This window comes from Phoenix dactylifera, chromosome 1 (assembly GCF_009389715.1).
Source record: "Phoenix dactylifera cultivar Barhee BC4 chromosome 1, palm_55x_up_171113_PBpolish2nd_filt_p, whole genome shotgun sequence".
NCBI classification, from domain to species: Eukaryota; Viridiplantae; Streptophyta; class Magnoliopsida; order Arecales; family Arecaceae; genus Phoenix; species Phoenix dactylifera.
In genome coordinates this window covers 15500492-15514091 of record NC_052392.1, presented here as the reverse complement: position 1 = coordinate 15514091, position 13600 = coordinate 15500492, and the positions used below count along the sequence as shown (strand labels likewise).

At 43.3% G+C, this 13600-nt stretch overlaps 2 protein-coding genes across 3 annotated transcripts; both read right to left on the bottom strand.

The window, feature by feature from the left end:
• Positions 1-553: 553 nt before the first annotated feature.
• Positions 554-13394, bottom strand: LOC103720347 (uncharacterized protein At2g39795, mitochondrial-like). Of its 2 annotated transcripts, XM_017845986.3 has the most exons (4): positions 13048-13394; positions 12634-12965; positions 12367-12530; positions 554-1264 (listed from the first exon to the last, which is right to left on the bottom strand). In XM_017845986.3, exons 1-3 carry the CDS (start codon positions 13234-13236, stop codon positions 12371-12373), a joined length of 681 nt encoding a protein of 226 aa, XP_017701475.1. In that variant the 5' UTR covers positions 13237-13394; the 3' UTR covers positions 554-1264; positions 12367-12370. The 2 variants fall into 2 exon arrangements, with proteins under 2 accessions (XP_017701475.1, XP_008808227.1); XM_008810005.3 differs by lacking the exon at positions 554-1264 and having other exon boundaries at positions 12096-12530; positions 13048-13393.
• LOC120110178 (glycine-rich cell wall structural protein 1.0-like) lies at positions 4730-5338 on the bottom strand. Its single transcript, XM_039124399.1, has one exon. The coding sequence runs from the start codon at positions 5336-5338 to the stop codon at positions 4730-4732; it is 609 nt and encodes a 202-aa protein (XP_038980327.1).
• Positions 13395-13600: the final 206 nt, after the last annotated feature.

The following is a 13600-nucleotide window of genomic DNA, read 5'->3' as shown; positions in this document are numbered from 1 at the left end:
ATTCCTGAAAAGTAGATTTTTATCAAGAAGATGCCTGAAAAAATACTTTTCGCATGTTTGGTTGACCATGAAAAAGTGACAGATTTCCAGAGTGCTTATGTTTGGTTGACCATCCACTTTCCTGAAAAAATTGTGGAATTTCTATGATACCCTTAATAAAAATTAGGTCTTTAATACCCCTTTAATGCTGAAAGGCCTTTTTGGAAGAAAATAAAAATGGAGTAATTCTTGGCTCATAAGAAAGTAACTTTTCCATATTTTTTATGGGAAAGACTTTTCCATGAAATGTGAGAATCATATTCCCATGGGAATACAACTTTTCCGTCTCTCCTTTGAAAACTTCAACCAAATAAGAGGCATCTCATTACTTTCCCGTTGACCACACTTTTCCCCCTCCTTTCTCTGCGAACCAAACGAGCCCGTAATGCTTATTCTTTACAACCTTTCAACTTCTTGGCATACCTAGTGTTTTAATTTTAAAAGACCCTTGGGTTTTACTTTAATGAATCTAAGAAAATATTTAATTTTCTGACGTAGCTAAAAAAGAGCAAAGAGTGACAGTCCCATGGAAATTTTTAGTGAATATCCCTAAGAAAAATATTGATTCAAAGCAAGTGTGCATTAGATATCAATAGGAAACAAAGAACATAATATTATAGCTTTGCAGGATCACCTCTCGTGGTTGTTCAGTGCTTTCAAAGACGATATGCAATAGAGCAGGTGAAAGATCTGCAAAAGTGTAGATCTCTAAAACAATTCTAGCATAATAAGCAAGCATCATGAATATGCTTAACAGGAGATTATTAAAGCACGTGTGTGTATTTAAAAAGCCCTTTGACAGAAACACAAACGCATCAACCAGTGCTGTTTGGTTGACAAGTTTTACTAAAACAAGTTCATAAAAAATTTAAATGAATGAATTTACAAAAATAATTGTTGGAATATTTTCCACAAAATTCGTTTTGTCAAAACTGGAAAGTCATAAAACCTGAATGAGTTTTTTAACCCCTCCCCCACCTCTTGTTTTTCATAAAACAGGTTTACAAAAACTATGTTTTATATTTATCTGATTTAGAAAAATCACACAGCCCCCAATCAAAGTAGCAATAATTACAATGAACAAAACAGAAGATGCACTAGTTTGAAAGTTTGGTACTGACTTTTGCAGATACAATTTCAGCTTCCAATCCTATGGATGCTATGGATCAAGCCATGCTTAGAGGAATTCAAATTGCAGTTGTTCTGGAAATCATGTCTTGATAACCTATAGTGACAATCATACATTATGCCAACTCGTGAACAATATACAACCTTAACCATGGCACACATTTCCACTAAGGCATACAACATAAATATCTTGAAGAGTAGAATCGTAATGCAACATATATATCTTCTGGAGAGAAATGCCAAAAAGGTGGCCAATTAGCTTGTGGGAAATGCTAGATGTCATTAAAGTGAAAGATTCAGAGTGTTGAGAAAAAGATGACTAGAATTGCCTGCAGACCTCTTTTACCCCCAAGGCATTTAAATGAACAACAGACCTAAGACTATAATAACAGTCATCAAATCCCTAAAAAACAACTACAGCCAATTGGTAGTGAATATAGATCCTCACAAAGATTGGTTAATTTTGCAAGAATAAGAGAACTCTGGCAGAGGGATAGATATTATAGATTGGCTAGCAAAACAAGATTTAAGTGAGAACACTCACTCAATGTGTTTGTCCATGCATGATTTTTAGATCAAACTGGTAACCATGTCAGATGGACAAACAAACACAGACTGCTGGTAATACAACATAATATTCATTTCCTTGGTCTCTTTAGCCTTCCTTTTTTATTTTATGATTGAGGTATATCTTCATCCTTTAATTCAAGAACCATAAAATGGACATAAGAAAAGTAATGATTTTGTAAAATTTATCTGAATGATAATTCTCCCCAAAAATTTACCTGTGAGAGGCATTATTGTATTTATATGGTAAGGAAGAGCAAAAGAAAATGGCATGAAATTGGCAACTTAAAAGTCTCGGGACCAAATAAAAAATCACCCATACTTGCTTTGGTTGATGATACCTGAGAGCTAAGGTAAAAGGGGTTTCGCAAACAGTTATGACCTCTTGGAAAAAGGGAGGATTGTGATTATGCAACTAATTGTAACATAACTGGAGATGCCTCTTGTCATTTTTTTAAAGGATCCAGACTAATGAACTTTGGTCCATATGTACTTTAAATCACACAATCAAAGGTCTGGATTCTCAATTTAAATGACTCTTGTCATTTTTTTAAAGGATCCAGACTAATGAACTTTGGTCCATATGTACTTTAAATCACACAATCAAAGGTCTGGATTCTCAATTTAAATGACTCAATGTACACCGTAGCAGCATGGCATACTATGTTAGTTATGGCTTGGAAGTGTTAAGAGTTGTTTTCCTAGAAGAACAATTTTGTGAAATCAATAACCTTATTCTTGGAGAGAGCTATTGGGAAAAGAGTACAGACCATCAACTTCAAGGTTAAAAAGTTGAGAATGTATGAGTCCTATTGCCTGACGAAAACCTTAATCATAAATCATGGAAAAAGTTTACTCATGGTTGAATTTCAGCCAGGCTGCCAACAATAAGAATAATTTAGAGTTCATGCCAATTGAAAATTTACAATCAGCATCCTCCAGAAGCAACTGAAGAGAAGAATATATATTCATGCCACAAGGCATGTATGCTCCACTGTGTTGTAATAGACAGTGTATTTAAAGTCATTCCAAATAGTATCACTTACCATCCTGGTGTTATCACTTCTATTCCTCATTTATGATCTCATCATGCAAAATTAAGGCCTCTCACCTCATCAACTCTCCCAAACTTCATTTGCACTTGAACATTATCATTTAATCAGTTCTTCATTACTTGTTGTTTGATGCAAATTTCAACGTTTATCTGATCATCCTAATTCTGGATTTATATTTCTAATTTTACTAGTCATCTTATGTAAATTAATGTCTCCCTAGTGCTAAACATTGTGATCCATCTGACATAGCTTAAACATTAGTCTAAACTCACAAAACATTGTTCCATTTATTTTCCCATTCTCTATGCAATTGTTCACTCAACAAATGCATAAAGCATATAAGATCAGTAGATTCTGACAACACCCATTTTTCCAGTATAACACTAAAGTATGATAAAAACCCTGGTGTAAACAATGAAGTTTGAAAGGGATACATGATTATGCTAAATAATCCTACTCCATTTTTGGGGAGTGAGTCAAGTCATAGCGCTACAAGGAACTGATGGGGACATCAGAGCCCTTCATCCAGATGATCCTGAGCCCCCGGATTGAGTCAGACCCGTTTATTTGCATATTTATTTTATTATTTTATTTCTGGGCTTATTTGCATTCTAGGGTTTATTTGTGGTTTATTTTATTTCTGGGCTTATTTGCATTTTAGGACTTATTTGTGGTTTATTTGTGTTATTTGTGGGTTTATTAGGATTTATTTCTGTGTAAGGGGGTTTATGCAAATTGTGTATTTGGGCCCTATGTATAGGGAACTATTTTCATGATTAGGGTTTAATGAAGTGATTTGGAATTTCTTTCCCCCTACGTTCTTTCTTCTCTTTTTCTCCCCTCCTCTATTCTTCCTGCGTCTCTACAACCTCTTCTTCCTTCTCTTTCTCTTGTTCTTCCTTCTTCTCCTCTTTCCCCGCACTGGTGCTGCATCAACTTGGTATCAGAGCCTTGGCTTTGCCCCTGTGCCAAAGCCTCGGATCCCTACACAGCATCTTTCTCCGTTGCTGCCACTTGAATCGTCACCCACGCCCGCTGCACAACCTCACCCCACCACCTCCACCTCCGTCTTTATCCTTTTGATTTCCCACTACCCGCTACCACACGCCTCCTTCATTAGGCCTTCCCCCCCCCCCCCCAAAAAAAAAAAAAAATCCTTTCTTCCCTCTCTCGGTTCTCGCACAAGGAACAGGGGGAAAATCCCTTCGCCAGGTCCACCCCACCCGTCGTCACACCCGTGCCCACCGCCGCCGCCACTCGCCGCCAGCAGCGCCGAGCCACCGTCGGACATTCTCGCCGCCGCCGCTGCCCAGTGAAGGCCCGAGCCCGCCGTCGGAGGAGCCATATCCCACCACCCGTCGCTCCCACGGCCGCCTTCACCCCGCGCACAACACCAGCAGCGCCACCAGCTCGCCCGCGCCGCCCACAGCCGACCCGTGGCAAACCCGGGAACGCCAGCCATCCCCCGCTGCAGGTCACGGAGCCGCAGCCGTGATTGCCGACGCGTCACCGGAAGCGCCGCCGGCCGGAGCTCGTGATCGGCCCCGCCCGCCGCCATAGGTCCCAGAGCCTTGGCCACCGCCATCGCCATGAAGATCGGAGCATTCTCCCGAAACCATCGGGAGGTTGAAGAAAACGAACCTAACGGGTAAGATCCAAATCCGTTACCCGTTTCTCTGCTAGCCCGGATCCATTCCCAAAAAAAAAAAAAAACATGTGCCTTGCACGTGAGGAACTAACGGGTTATCGGAGCGGTTCACGCCCGACAACCCGAATCCGACCGGATCCAAGGTTTTAACAACACACGTGATCTCACGTGTCTAAAAAAAAAAAAGAAAAAAAAAAGAAAAAAAAGGAAAAAAAAATTACCTCTGTAACTGTTCATCTTCAACCTCCGCCCACGCTGTGAACCGCGCCGCCGTCGTTGCCGAGTCGCGTCATCACCAAGCCGCAGCTGCCCAATCGCCGCCCACCCGACGAGCAGCGCCGCCGCACCGGCCAGTCGTCCCCGCTGCCCCTCCGTCGCCGCAGCGCCGCCAAGCCGTGCGCCTCCTTCTCCGTGGCCGACCGCAGTGCCGCTCCACCGCTTTAGCGCCGCCTCCGCCGGGCCCTCCGCCGAGCTTTCCCTCCGAACGTCGCCTTCCCCAAGCAGACCGCTCGCAGCGCTTCTTCGTGCCCTCCGAGCACGCCGCCATCGAACCACCGAGCCGCCCCACCTCTGTGCTTCTTTCTCGGCGCCGAGATCCATCCCCCTGCCTCTGCTCCGCTGCCTCGCCGCTTCTCGCCGCTTCCGCTCTCGCCCCAACCCGCGTCCAGCTCCCTTTGTCCCTCTCCTCCCCCACTTCCGCCGCCCCTGCCCCGTTCCCCTTTCCCCTCCCTTCTTCTCCGATCAAAACCCCTCTTCCCTTCAAACTCCCACGGGCCGACTCCACGGGGGTTTCATCAGGCCCCACACCCACACCCTCGCCCGCCCCTTCCTCAACCTTCGGGCCAACAAGTGTCAGGTCCGCGCCACCACCGTAAGCATAATCCACCCCACCCCCCTTCATCAGGCCATCACAAAAAAGTATTCGGCCCATTCCTCTCCATCAGACCCAGCCTGAAAACCACCCTTTTCTTCGCAATCGGGCCACTGTCGCCAGGCACGCCACTCCTTTTCAGAGCCGCTGAGTATAGGCCTACTAGTTAGAATTATTCAAGTCTGCAAATTGCTGAAGTCAAATTCGGTCCGCCAATTGAAGAGCCTACCAGCTGCATTCGTGCCCCTGATCGTCGCCCCAGTCCACAAGCACACGATTTTGGTCGACTACTTCACGACAGGTGATAGGTTTCTACTTTTTCTGGCTTGTTCATTTAATTTTGTTCTAGTTCTCTTGCATGATAGCCATATTCTTGAAAATTTATATTGTTGTCAAAATTCAGAACATTAAACCTTTCACTTCCGAACCCGTCCTATTACCCTTTAAATCTTAACATTAAATTAGCACACCCTAGTAACAGGACGTTTCTCAACATTATTCGATCAGATTACTTTAGGATCAGAACAACTGTACTACTTGATTGCAGTCTAATTTCTTAAATTGAATAATCTTAATCCTTAATTCTGAATAACCGAAGTAAAAAATCAGCAACATTTAAACTTTAAGTTATTCTTGTGAAAACTTGCTGATCTCTGCAATCATAATAGATTGCATTAGTAGGTTGTCCTGCATCAAATTTGATCTTGCATCATATTTATTAGGGTTTCATTAGTGACACTGCATTTCACATCATCACCCAGTGTCATCATTGCATGCCAACCTGTAGTGATATGGAGTACTATCTCAATCAACCTAAAACTCCTGTAGCTACCATGAATTCCAACATTTTGAGGTCTCTCTTAGAACAGATCGTTGCCATGCGGGCTGGATACAAGAAATTCAAACAAGAGATCCGTGAGCTCGTGCAAAATTCTAGAACCCCTAAATCGCCAACCCCTGTTACAGCCCAACCTAAAATCGGTTTGGTCGCACCACCTGTAGTCCTTCCCCACTCTCCTAGGCACCAAACCCAATACTCTAGGTGTCAACAATTCGGCCATATAGCGCCCCAATGTTCCACTAAGACCTACCCGATTACTGAACCAGAAGTTAGGAACCAAGAGGCCGAATATGTCGAAGAAGTCTATGAACCAAATATAGAAGACTATGAAGAAGACTTTGAAGACGAACCTACAGAATTAGACCTTGTCCAAAATGATTTCCAAAGGGAGACTATTGATCTAAGTACAACCAAGCCACTTCACATCACTACTGTGGAAGAGGTAGTGACAGATATTGAGAGCAAGTCACTTGAATTGGCACTTGTAGCTAAAGATACCCATGCGGAGTCCAACCTTGAACATTCCCCAGTAGTAGTTTCTCTTCTAGAGGAGTTTCATGATGCACTCCCTGATGATCTTCCGGATGCACTTTCTCCAATGCGTGATATCCAACGCACAATCGATCTAGTTTCCGGAGCATCTCTGTCCAACCTTCCACATCATAGGCTCAGACCGAATGCATATGCTAGGACCTGGAATTTAATGTTACCGACAGTTGAGTTTGCATGTAATAGTTCGGTTAACAAGTCCATAGGTATGAATCCATTCGAATTGGTGCATGATTACAAACCTAGGCAACCCATAGACCTGTTTTTCATGTCTCATCAGTATAGAGTCTTTGAGTCTGCACAATCAATTGCATCACATCCACATTCATTGCATCAAGAAATCAGCAATTGTAGTCACTTTAATAACTTAAAATATAAATTCCTTGCTGATTTACATAGACGTTATAAAGAGTTAAGTAAAAAAGATTACATCATGATAAGAATTAGGCTTGAACGATTTTCTTCAGATATGTTTAAGAAATTGCAAACTTGTAGTGCAGAACCGTTCAAAATCTTAAAGAAAATCAGTTCGAATGCATATGTTGTGGATCTTCTGATGACTATGGGATTAGTGCGACATTTAATATTGAAGATTTGGTCCCATACAAAAAGATAATATTCATGCCTTCTGACCCCTTTATTAATGTACCTGCCCATGTTGGACACCCTGACCTATTACCTGCTGTTGAGCCACCACTTCCCAAAGTTCATGCACGCAGAGAACAAATAGAACATATATTGGATGAGCAGGTTATTTCAACCAGGAACGGTGATTACCAACGTTACCTTGTTCGGTGGAAAGGTCGACCAAAGTCTGATGTGACGTGGATTTCCAGAGCACAGTTGCAGCGCCTTGACCCCGATCTTCTGGAGCAGTACGACAGCCGGCCAGACCTGTACTCGACGGGGTCGAGTTTTTCTCACCCGGGAGGAGTTGATGGGGACATCAGAGCCCTTCATCCAGATGATCCTGAGCTCCCGGATTGAGTCAGACCCGTTTATTTGCATATTTATTTTATTATTTTATTTCTGGGCTTATTTGCATTCTAGGGTTTATTTGTGGTTTATTTTACTTCTGGGCTTATTTGCATTTTAGGGCTTATTTGTGGTTTATTTGTGTTATTTGTGGGTTTATTAGGATTTATTTCTGTGTAAGGGGGTTTATGCAAATTGTGTATTTGGGATAGGAAACTATTTTCATGATTAGTGTTTAATGAAGTGATTTGGAATTTCTTTCCCCCTACGTTCTTTCTTCTCTTTTTCTCCCCTCCTCCTCTATTCTTCCTGCGTCTCTACAACCTCTTCTTCCTTCTCTTTCTCTTGTTCTTCCTTCTTCTCCTCTTTCCCCGCACTGGTGCTGCATCAGGAACTTTGGCTGGCAGATGTTAAAACCAACCTAAAAAGCATCCAAATATAAAATTTTAAGCTTGTAAATTTTCATTTTAGTATAATGAAATTTAAAACAACTATTTTTTAATCTTATGATCTGTAAAATATAGTTTATTGCATTCTAAGCCTCATGAGTAATAACCCAAGGTGCAAAAACAATTCGAGTACATTTTGACAGAATATCAAACAGCTAGATGCAGGGGATTTAGCAAATTTGGCAAACTAGTTAGCAGGTTGTTCCCTTAATCTATGTGCATGAAGCATCCTGACTTAGCTCCATTTGCAAGAGAAGCAACAGCAATGGATCGCTGAAGGCATTTCCTTTTCTTCACTAACCAGGCAGTAATTATCAGTGAGCTGCCTTCCAACTTCATCATTTTAAGATATCCTGAGAGATCTATTAAACCACCTTCAAGCAAACCTTAGATTTAACATGGACATAGTATCAGTCTAGAGGAGGAAAGCAATGGCATCTAATAACATTGCACCTGCTGTCTGGCTTTGTCAATCCATAACCTCTTTGAATTTATTGTTGACATAAAAATATGTCCAGCAGCATCATCCAACAAAATGGAGAACATTTTAACCTTAGAAGGGACATGCATTATAAGCGAACAAATGATGAACGCTGTTGGGGAAAAACCCAAATCATCTGAAAAATGCTGCACCAAGAGGCGCCCGATGCAAGGCAGCCAGCTCGGCCCGGCGCCCGACCAGAAGGCGCCGACCAAGCAACGCCCGGGCCGCAGGCGCCCGACTTAAGGCAGCCAGCTCGGCCCGGCGCCCGACCAGAGGGCGCCGACCAGGCAACGCCCGGGCCGCAGGCGCCCGACTTAAGGGCAGCCAGCTCGGCCCGGCGCCTGACCAGAAGGCGCCGACCAAGCAACGCCCGGGCCGCAGGCGCCCGACTTAAGGCAGCCAGCTCGGCCCGGTGCCCGACCAGAGGGCGCCGACCAGGCAACGCCCGGGCAGCAGGCGCCAGACTTGGGGCAGCCAGCCCAGCTTGGCGCCCGGCCGGATGCCAGATTCCGAAGCATCCCACCCTAGTACTCGGCCTCGGCCTGACACCTTTCGAGAGCCTAACTCCAGACACTCAAATCTCGCCATATCAGGCTACCACCAGACCATTAATGCGCATGGCCTCTGCAGGCCTCCAGCGCACTCAACCATTAATGAGTACGACTTAAGATGATCTCCGGATCACTCGACCATCAAAGCGTATGACCTTCCCCGATCTCCGGTTCACTCAACAATCAATGCGCTTGTTATCTACGGACCGCAGGTCCTCCACAGCAGGCAGTTGAACCACTCCACCAGGTCCGATCAACCACGACAGTTCATTGATCCGGTCTGATCCCCCACGACGCCATTAATGTACATGATCGTGCTCAATTATCACAAAGAGGACAATCTGCCCCGTCACTTTCCAGGTAATACAATATCCCTCTATAAAGGGGAACCCCTCCATCTTGAGAGGGGGTTGGACACCGAAACCTAGAAAAGAAACATCCTCCTCCTTTTCTCCCTCTTATTTTCCCCCTCTGACTTAAGCATCGGAGGGCCGGCGCCGGGAACCCCGGCCACCGGCTTCTTACAGGTCCTCCGGAGGACGCCACCCGCCGACGTACCGCCGCCCGCCATTCCACCAGCGGAGCTCCTCCCCCTCAGCCGACGGTCGCCCCCGGGTCCAATTTCCAGCAACAAACGCAATTCCCCATAACTAATTATGACTTATTTTCTCTTCATCTAGTGATGCACGGCAACCCTAGGTAACCTAATAATTGATGCCTCACCAATAAGACAAACCCTAACACAAAATTTATAGAAACTTAAATGCTATAGATGTAAATATCTGAAAATATGATGATATGCAATACTTAATAGAAATCTGAAATTAAAATTAAGAAATTATCAGGCTTAGGACAACCTATTCTAATGCAAAGAAGATGCTTGATATAGATGCCTAAATGCCACTTGCTAAAATCAAAGTTGGACAATCACTTTTCCCAAATAAAGCATACAATATTGCAGCAAAAGTATTTAAAGTCACCAAATTCTTTGAAGGATGCAAAACAATGGATTTTGGTTTGCTTGGAAGAATACGCTGCAATCACCGTCCAAATCCAATCTATTTCCATCCTACTTGTAGATCATGTATGACATGCCAAGAACAAGACCTTCCTTTCAGTTATAGTGGGAACTGACGTGCTCTAAGGACTAGGTTTAGGATTTTCTGATTTACTGAAAGGTTTTTCAGAACCAACAAAAAAGAGGGCTGACAAGCCTGCAGAAGTTGTGGATCTGATTGAACTCACGCAGATCAGGTTCTGGAGAGATCAAAGCCTGAAATAGATGTTCACTGATGGTTGTGAAGTGATTGCTACGAGGGAACAGCAACACGCGTAGAAGGGTAATTGCTTTAGGCTGTAATATTGGAGAAACGAAAAAAACAAAAGAAATAAAACAAAAATGCATTAAAAAGATATTATTGAGAAGGAAGAAGAAGTGAAAACAAACCGATCTCACACCAGTAGGGAATCGCTCCCTAGGGCCTCACGGACACATTCCATGTCTCATACAAAATGAAAGAGAACTTTGATTTCATTGATGAAAAATTATGTTACAACATCCATCAGAAGAACCATAAAGCAAAAAGGCCTTAAAAAGGCATTGCACTGTAGCATTATTATTCACACTACACTAAACAAAAACATAGAAACAGAAATGTAATGAAGAAAAAAACACAAAACAAATGACACTATAACCCAATATTCGACAAGCCCTAATTATACTCAATGATATATGAGAAGCTCCTGTTATGGTGCTGGTCGTCCAAGTCAATCCAAAGACTTGGATGTTTCTTTGCTCGTCTTGTCTTGAGACGAAATCCGTTGTCTAAACTCTTCTCTAGATAGGGAACCTTGGAATGTTGCTCTCTAATTGCATAAATGTAAACAGTGTATTTAATGAATTAGGTCTACCTACTCATCAGTTGGCCTTTGAGGTCACATGGAAGGACCCTCTTTTGCCTAATTTGACTTGAAGAGAGCTTAGCAAGATCAAAACAAAGACAAAACACAGAATTATGAAGGAACTTTTGCATCCTACAAGAGCAAAACCTGTTGTTCCCAAACATATAATGCAAGACATACACTACCACCAGATAAAGTAGTCATTGTGCAGGTACTCGCCATATCACTATATTCTATTGATAGAACATGAATTTAGGTTCAAAGGTAATAGCTTATATAACTTAACATAAAGGTGGTCGACTGATTAGATGAATGGAAGGTGGAATCAAAGATCAACCATATCATCAAATATGAACTCAGAGAGAGTTTTCTAAAACATGGAAGAGATGATGTTGGGTTGACCAAAATCTGTGTGTGTGCGTGTTTGTGCGCGCACGTGCATGCATGACTATTTGTGTGTGTTTGTTGGGGGCACTGTAGCAAGAAAACAAAGTCCATCCAGTTGGAAACTGAAAGTCTGATTCTAATTATATTTTGAGATAAGAGAGTTCTAGGACCATTCAAATCATGATCTGTGGGACTTGGGTGGCTTTGTATATGAGGCATCATGAGGACTCAAAAGTTGCAACCTCAACCGTAATTGTATTTAAAGGTGAAGTCAGTCCTATACTCGAATGAACTATATTGCTGACCTTATAATTGGCTAGTGAAACAAGGACCTCCAGTCATGCGTGCCTTTGCAAGAGCAATTCATGATTCATCTTTTCAACGTAAGTATTAAAAAAAAAAACTGGACAAGTGTTTATTTTTCTGGTTTATCTTCTTTTCCTCTACCTTTTTCTCATTGTCACGTTCAATTCCCTTTCTTCAAGCTGCATCAATATTGTGGTAAAATACCACTCAGAAAACTACAGATAAAAACATTGACTACATCTACAACCAGAGACGATATACATCACATTTTAACATTTGTTTTTAAGACCATCTATACGTGGTTTCCCAGAATAATTCAGTGCATATACAACAACAAGAAGAGTATCCAACAACTCCGCCATCAATCTTTTCCTTTCTCCTTCAATAGTTTGACTTCCCAAATCAAGGAAGCGAATACAATACTAAAATGCAGAATCATATTAGACCGTTATAAATTAGATCGAACCAACATTCTTTTATCAATGGATGCAACTTGTACAGCTAAAAATTAACATATATAAAAAGAAGCATGTGAGCCTGGTGGTAAATCAGTAGAACAAGAATAAACCCGGAAACGGAAGCAGAGAGATCGAACACATAAAATCACGATATACCTCTCTATTTCTTGATGCAAGACTCAACATTTCTCAACCACCGGAGAAGCTCGGTCTTATCCTTATTCGCCATGTACCCGTGCAAGAACTCCGCAAGATCATCATTCAACCCCCTCTCCTCCAAGTACTCCCGCACCGCACTCTGCAGCTCCTCATCCAATTCCCTGTCCCCGCGAGCCCAAAATCAGTTCCATAAACTATTCAATACAGAGAGAGAGAGAGAGAGAGAGAGAGAGAGAGATTGGAAGAAACTTAGATCTTGATTACTTGAAGTCGGGCCCCATGTAAGGCCGGGGAGCGGCAGGGCCCCGGCGGAGCGGGAAGACCTTCTCAACGTCAATAGAATCCGGCCAGGCCGAGCAGACGAACTGGAGGACATAATCGGAGGCCTCACCCTTCGAGACCTCCACTAAAAGACTAATGTGAAGGCGGGCATCGGCCTCATCAGCCACCGCCGTCGCCGACCTCTTCGACGGGGCGGCGCCATCGAACATGGTGGCATCGATTTTGACGTCCTCCCGGCCATGCTTCCGCGTCATCCGGATCCACTGCTCGCCGGAACGGTCGTCGACGGCGAACGACTCGAAGCTCGACGCCGGCTAGAGAAAGCATTCCAAGGGGCATCAGATGGAACAAAATGGGGCAAATCCTGGGGGGAGGGGAAGGGCGGAAAGGGATTACCGGGAGGGGGGGCCGGGATTCGGCCTCGTAGGCGATCTCGGTGCGGAGGACGCGGAGGAGGTTCTCTTTGAAAGCGGAGCGGCGCATCTCGGAGATATAGGAGCGGATGGAGAGGGCGGCGGTGGGAGGAGGAGGAGCTGACGTTTTCAGGAGGAGGAGCCTCCGAGCGGGGAGGAAGAGGCGAGCCATGGCAAGCGCCGCGGGTTTTGGGCTTCGGTGGTGGGACTTCCGATGGTTTTTCTGGGTTTTACCGGGGGTTTTGGAAGAAAGGAGAAGTGATTGCCTAACCAGCGAGGGTTTTTATTTATTATTATTATTGTTTTTGATCGGCCTCTCACTTCCATACTAATCTTGTGTGAACATTACCATCGGAAGCAAGAGATAAAATACTTCATATATATATATATATATATATATATATATATATATATATATATATATATATATATATATATATATATATATATATATATATAGAGAGAGAGAGAGAGAGAGAGAGAGAGAGAGAGAGAGAGAGGGAGGGAGAGAGAGAGAAGGATATAAAACAGATTCA

What these genes read in the sequence shown, in the direction of transcription:
- LOC103720347 (XM_017845986.3), bottom strand. Translation starts at nt 13,236, where the DNA reads ATGGCTCGCCTCTTCCTCCCCGCTCGGAGGCTCCTCCTCCTGAAAACG. An exon ending in AATCCCGGCCCCCCCTCCCG is followed by an intron (nt 12,966 to 13,047) that starts GTAATCCCTTTC and finishes TGCTTTCTCTAG; the next exon opens with CCGGCGTCGAGCTTCGAGTC. An exon ending in TACATGGGGCCCGACTTCAA is followed by an intron (nt 12,531 to 12,633) that starts GTAATCAAGATC and finishes TCGCGGGGACAG; the next exon opens with GGAATTGGATGAGGAGCTGC.
- LOC120110178 (XM_039124399.1), bottom strand. Translation starts at nt 5,338, where the DNA reads ATGAAGGGGGGTGGGGTGGATTATGCTTACGGTGGTGGCGCGGACCTG.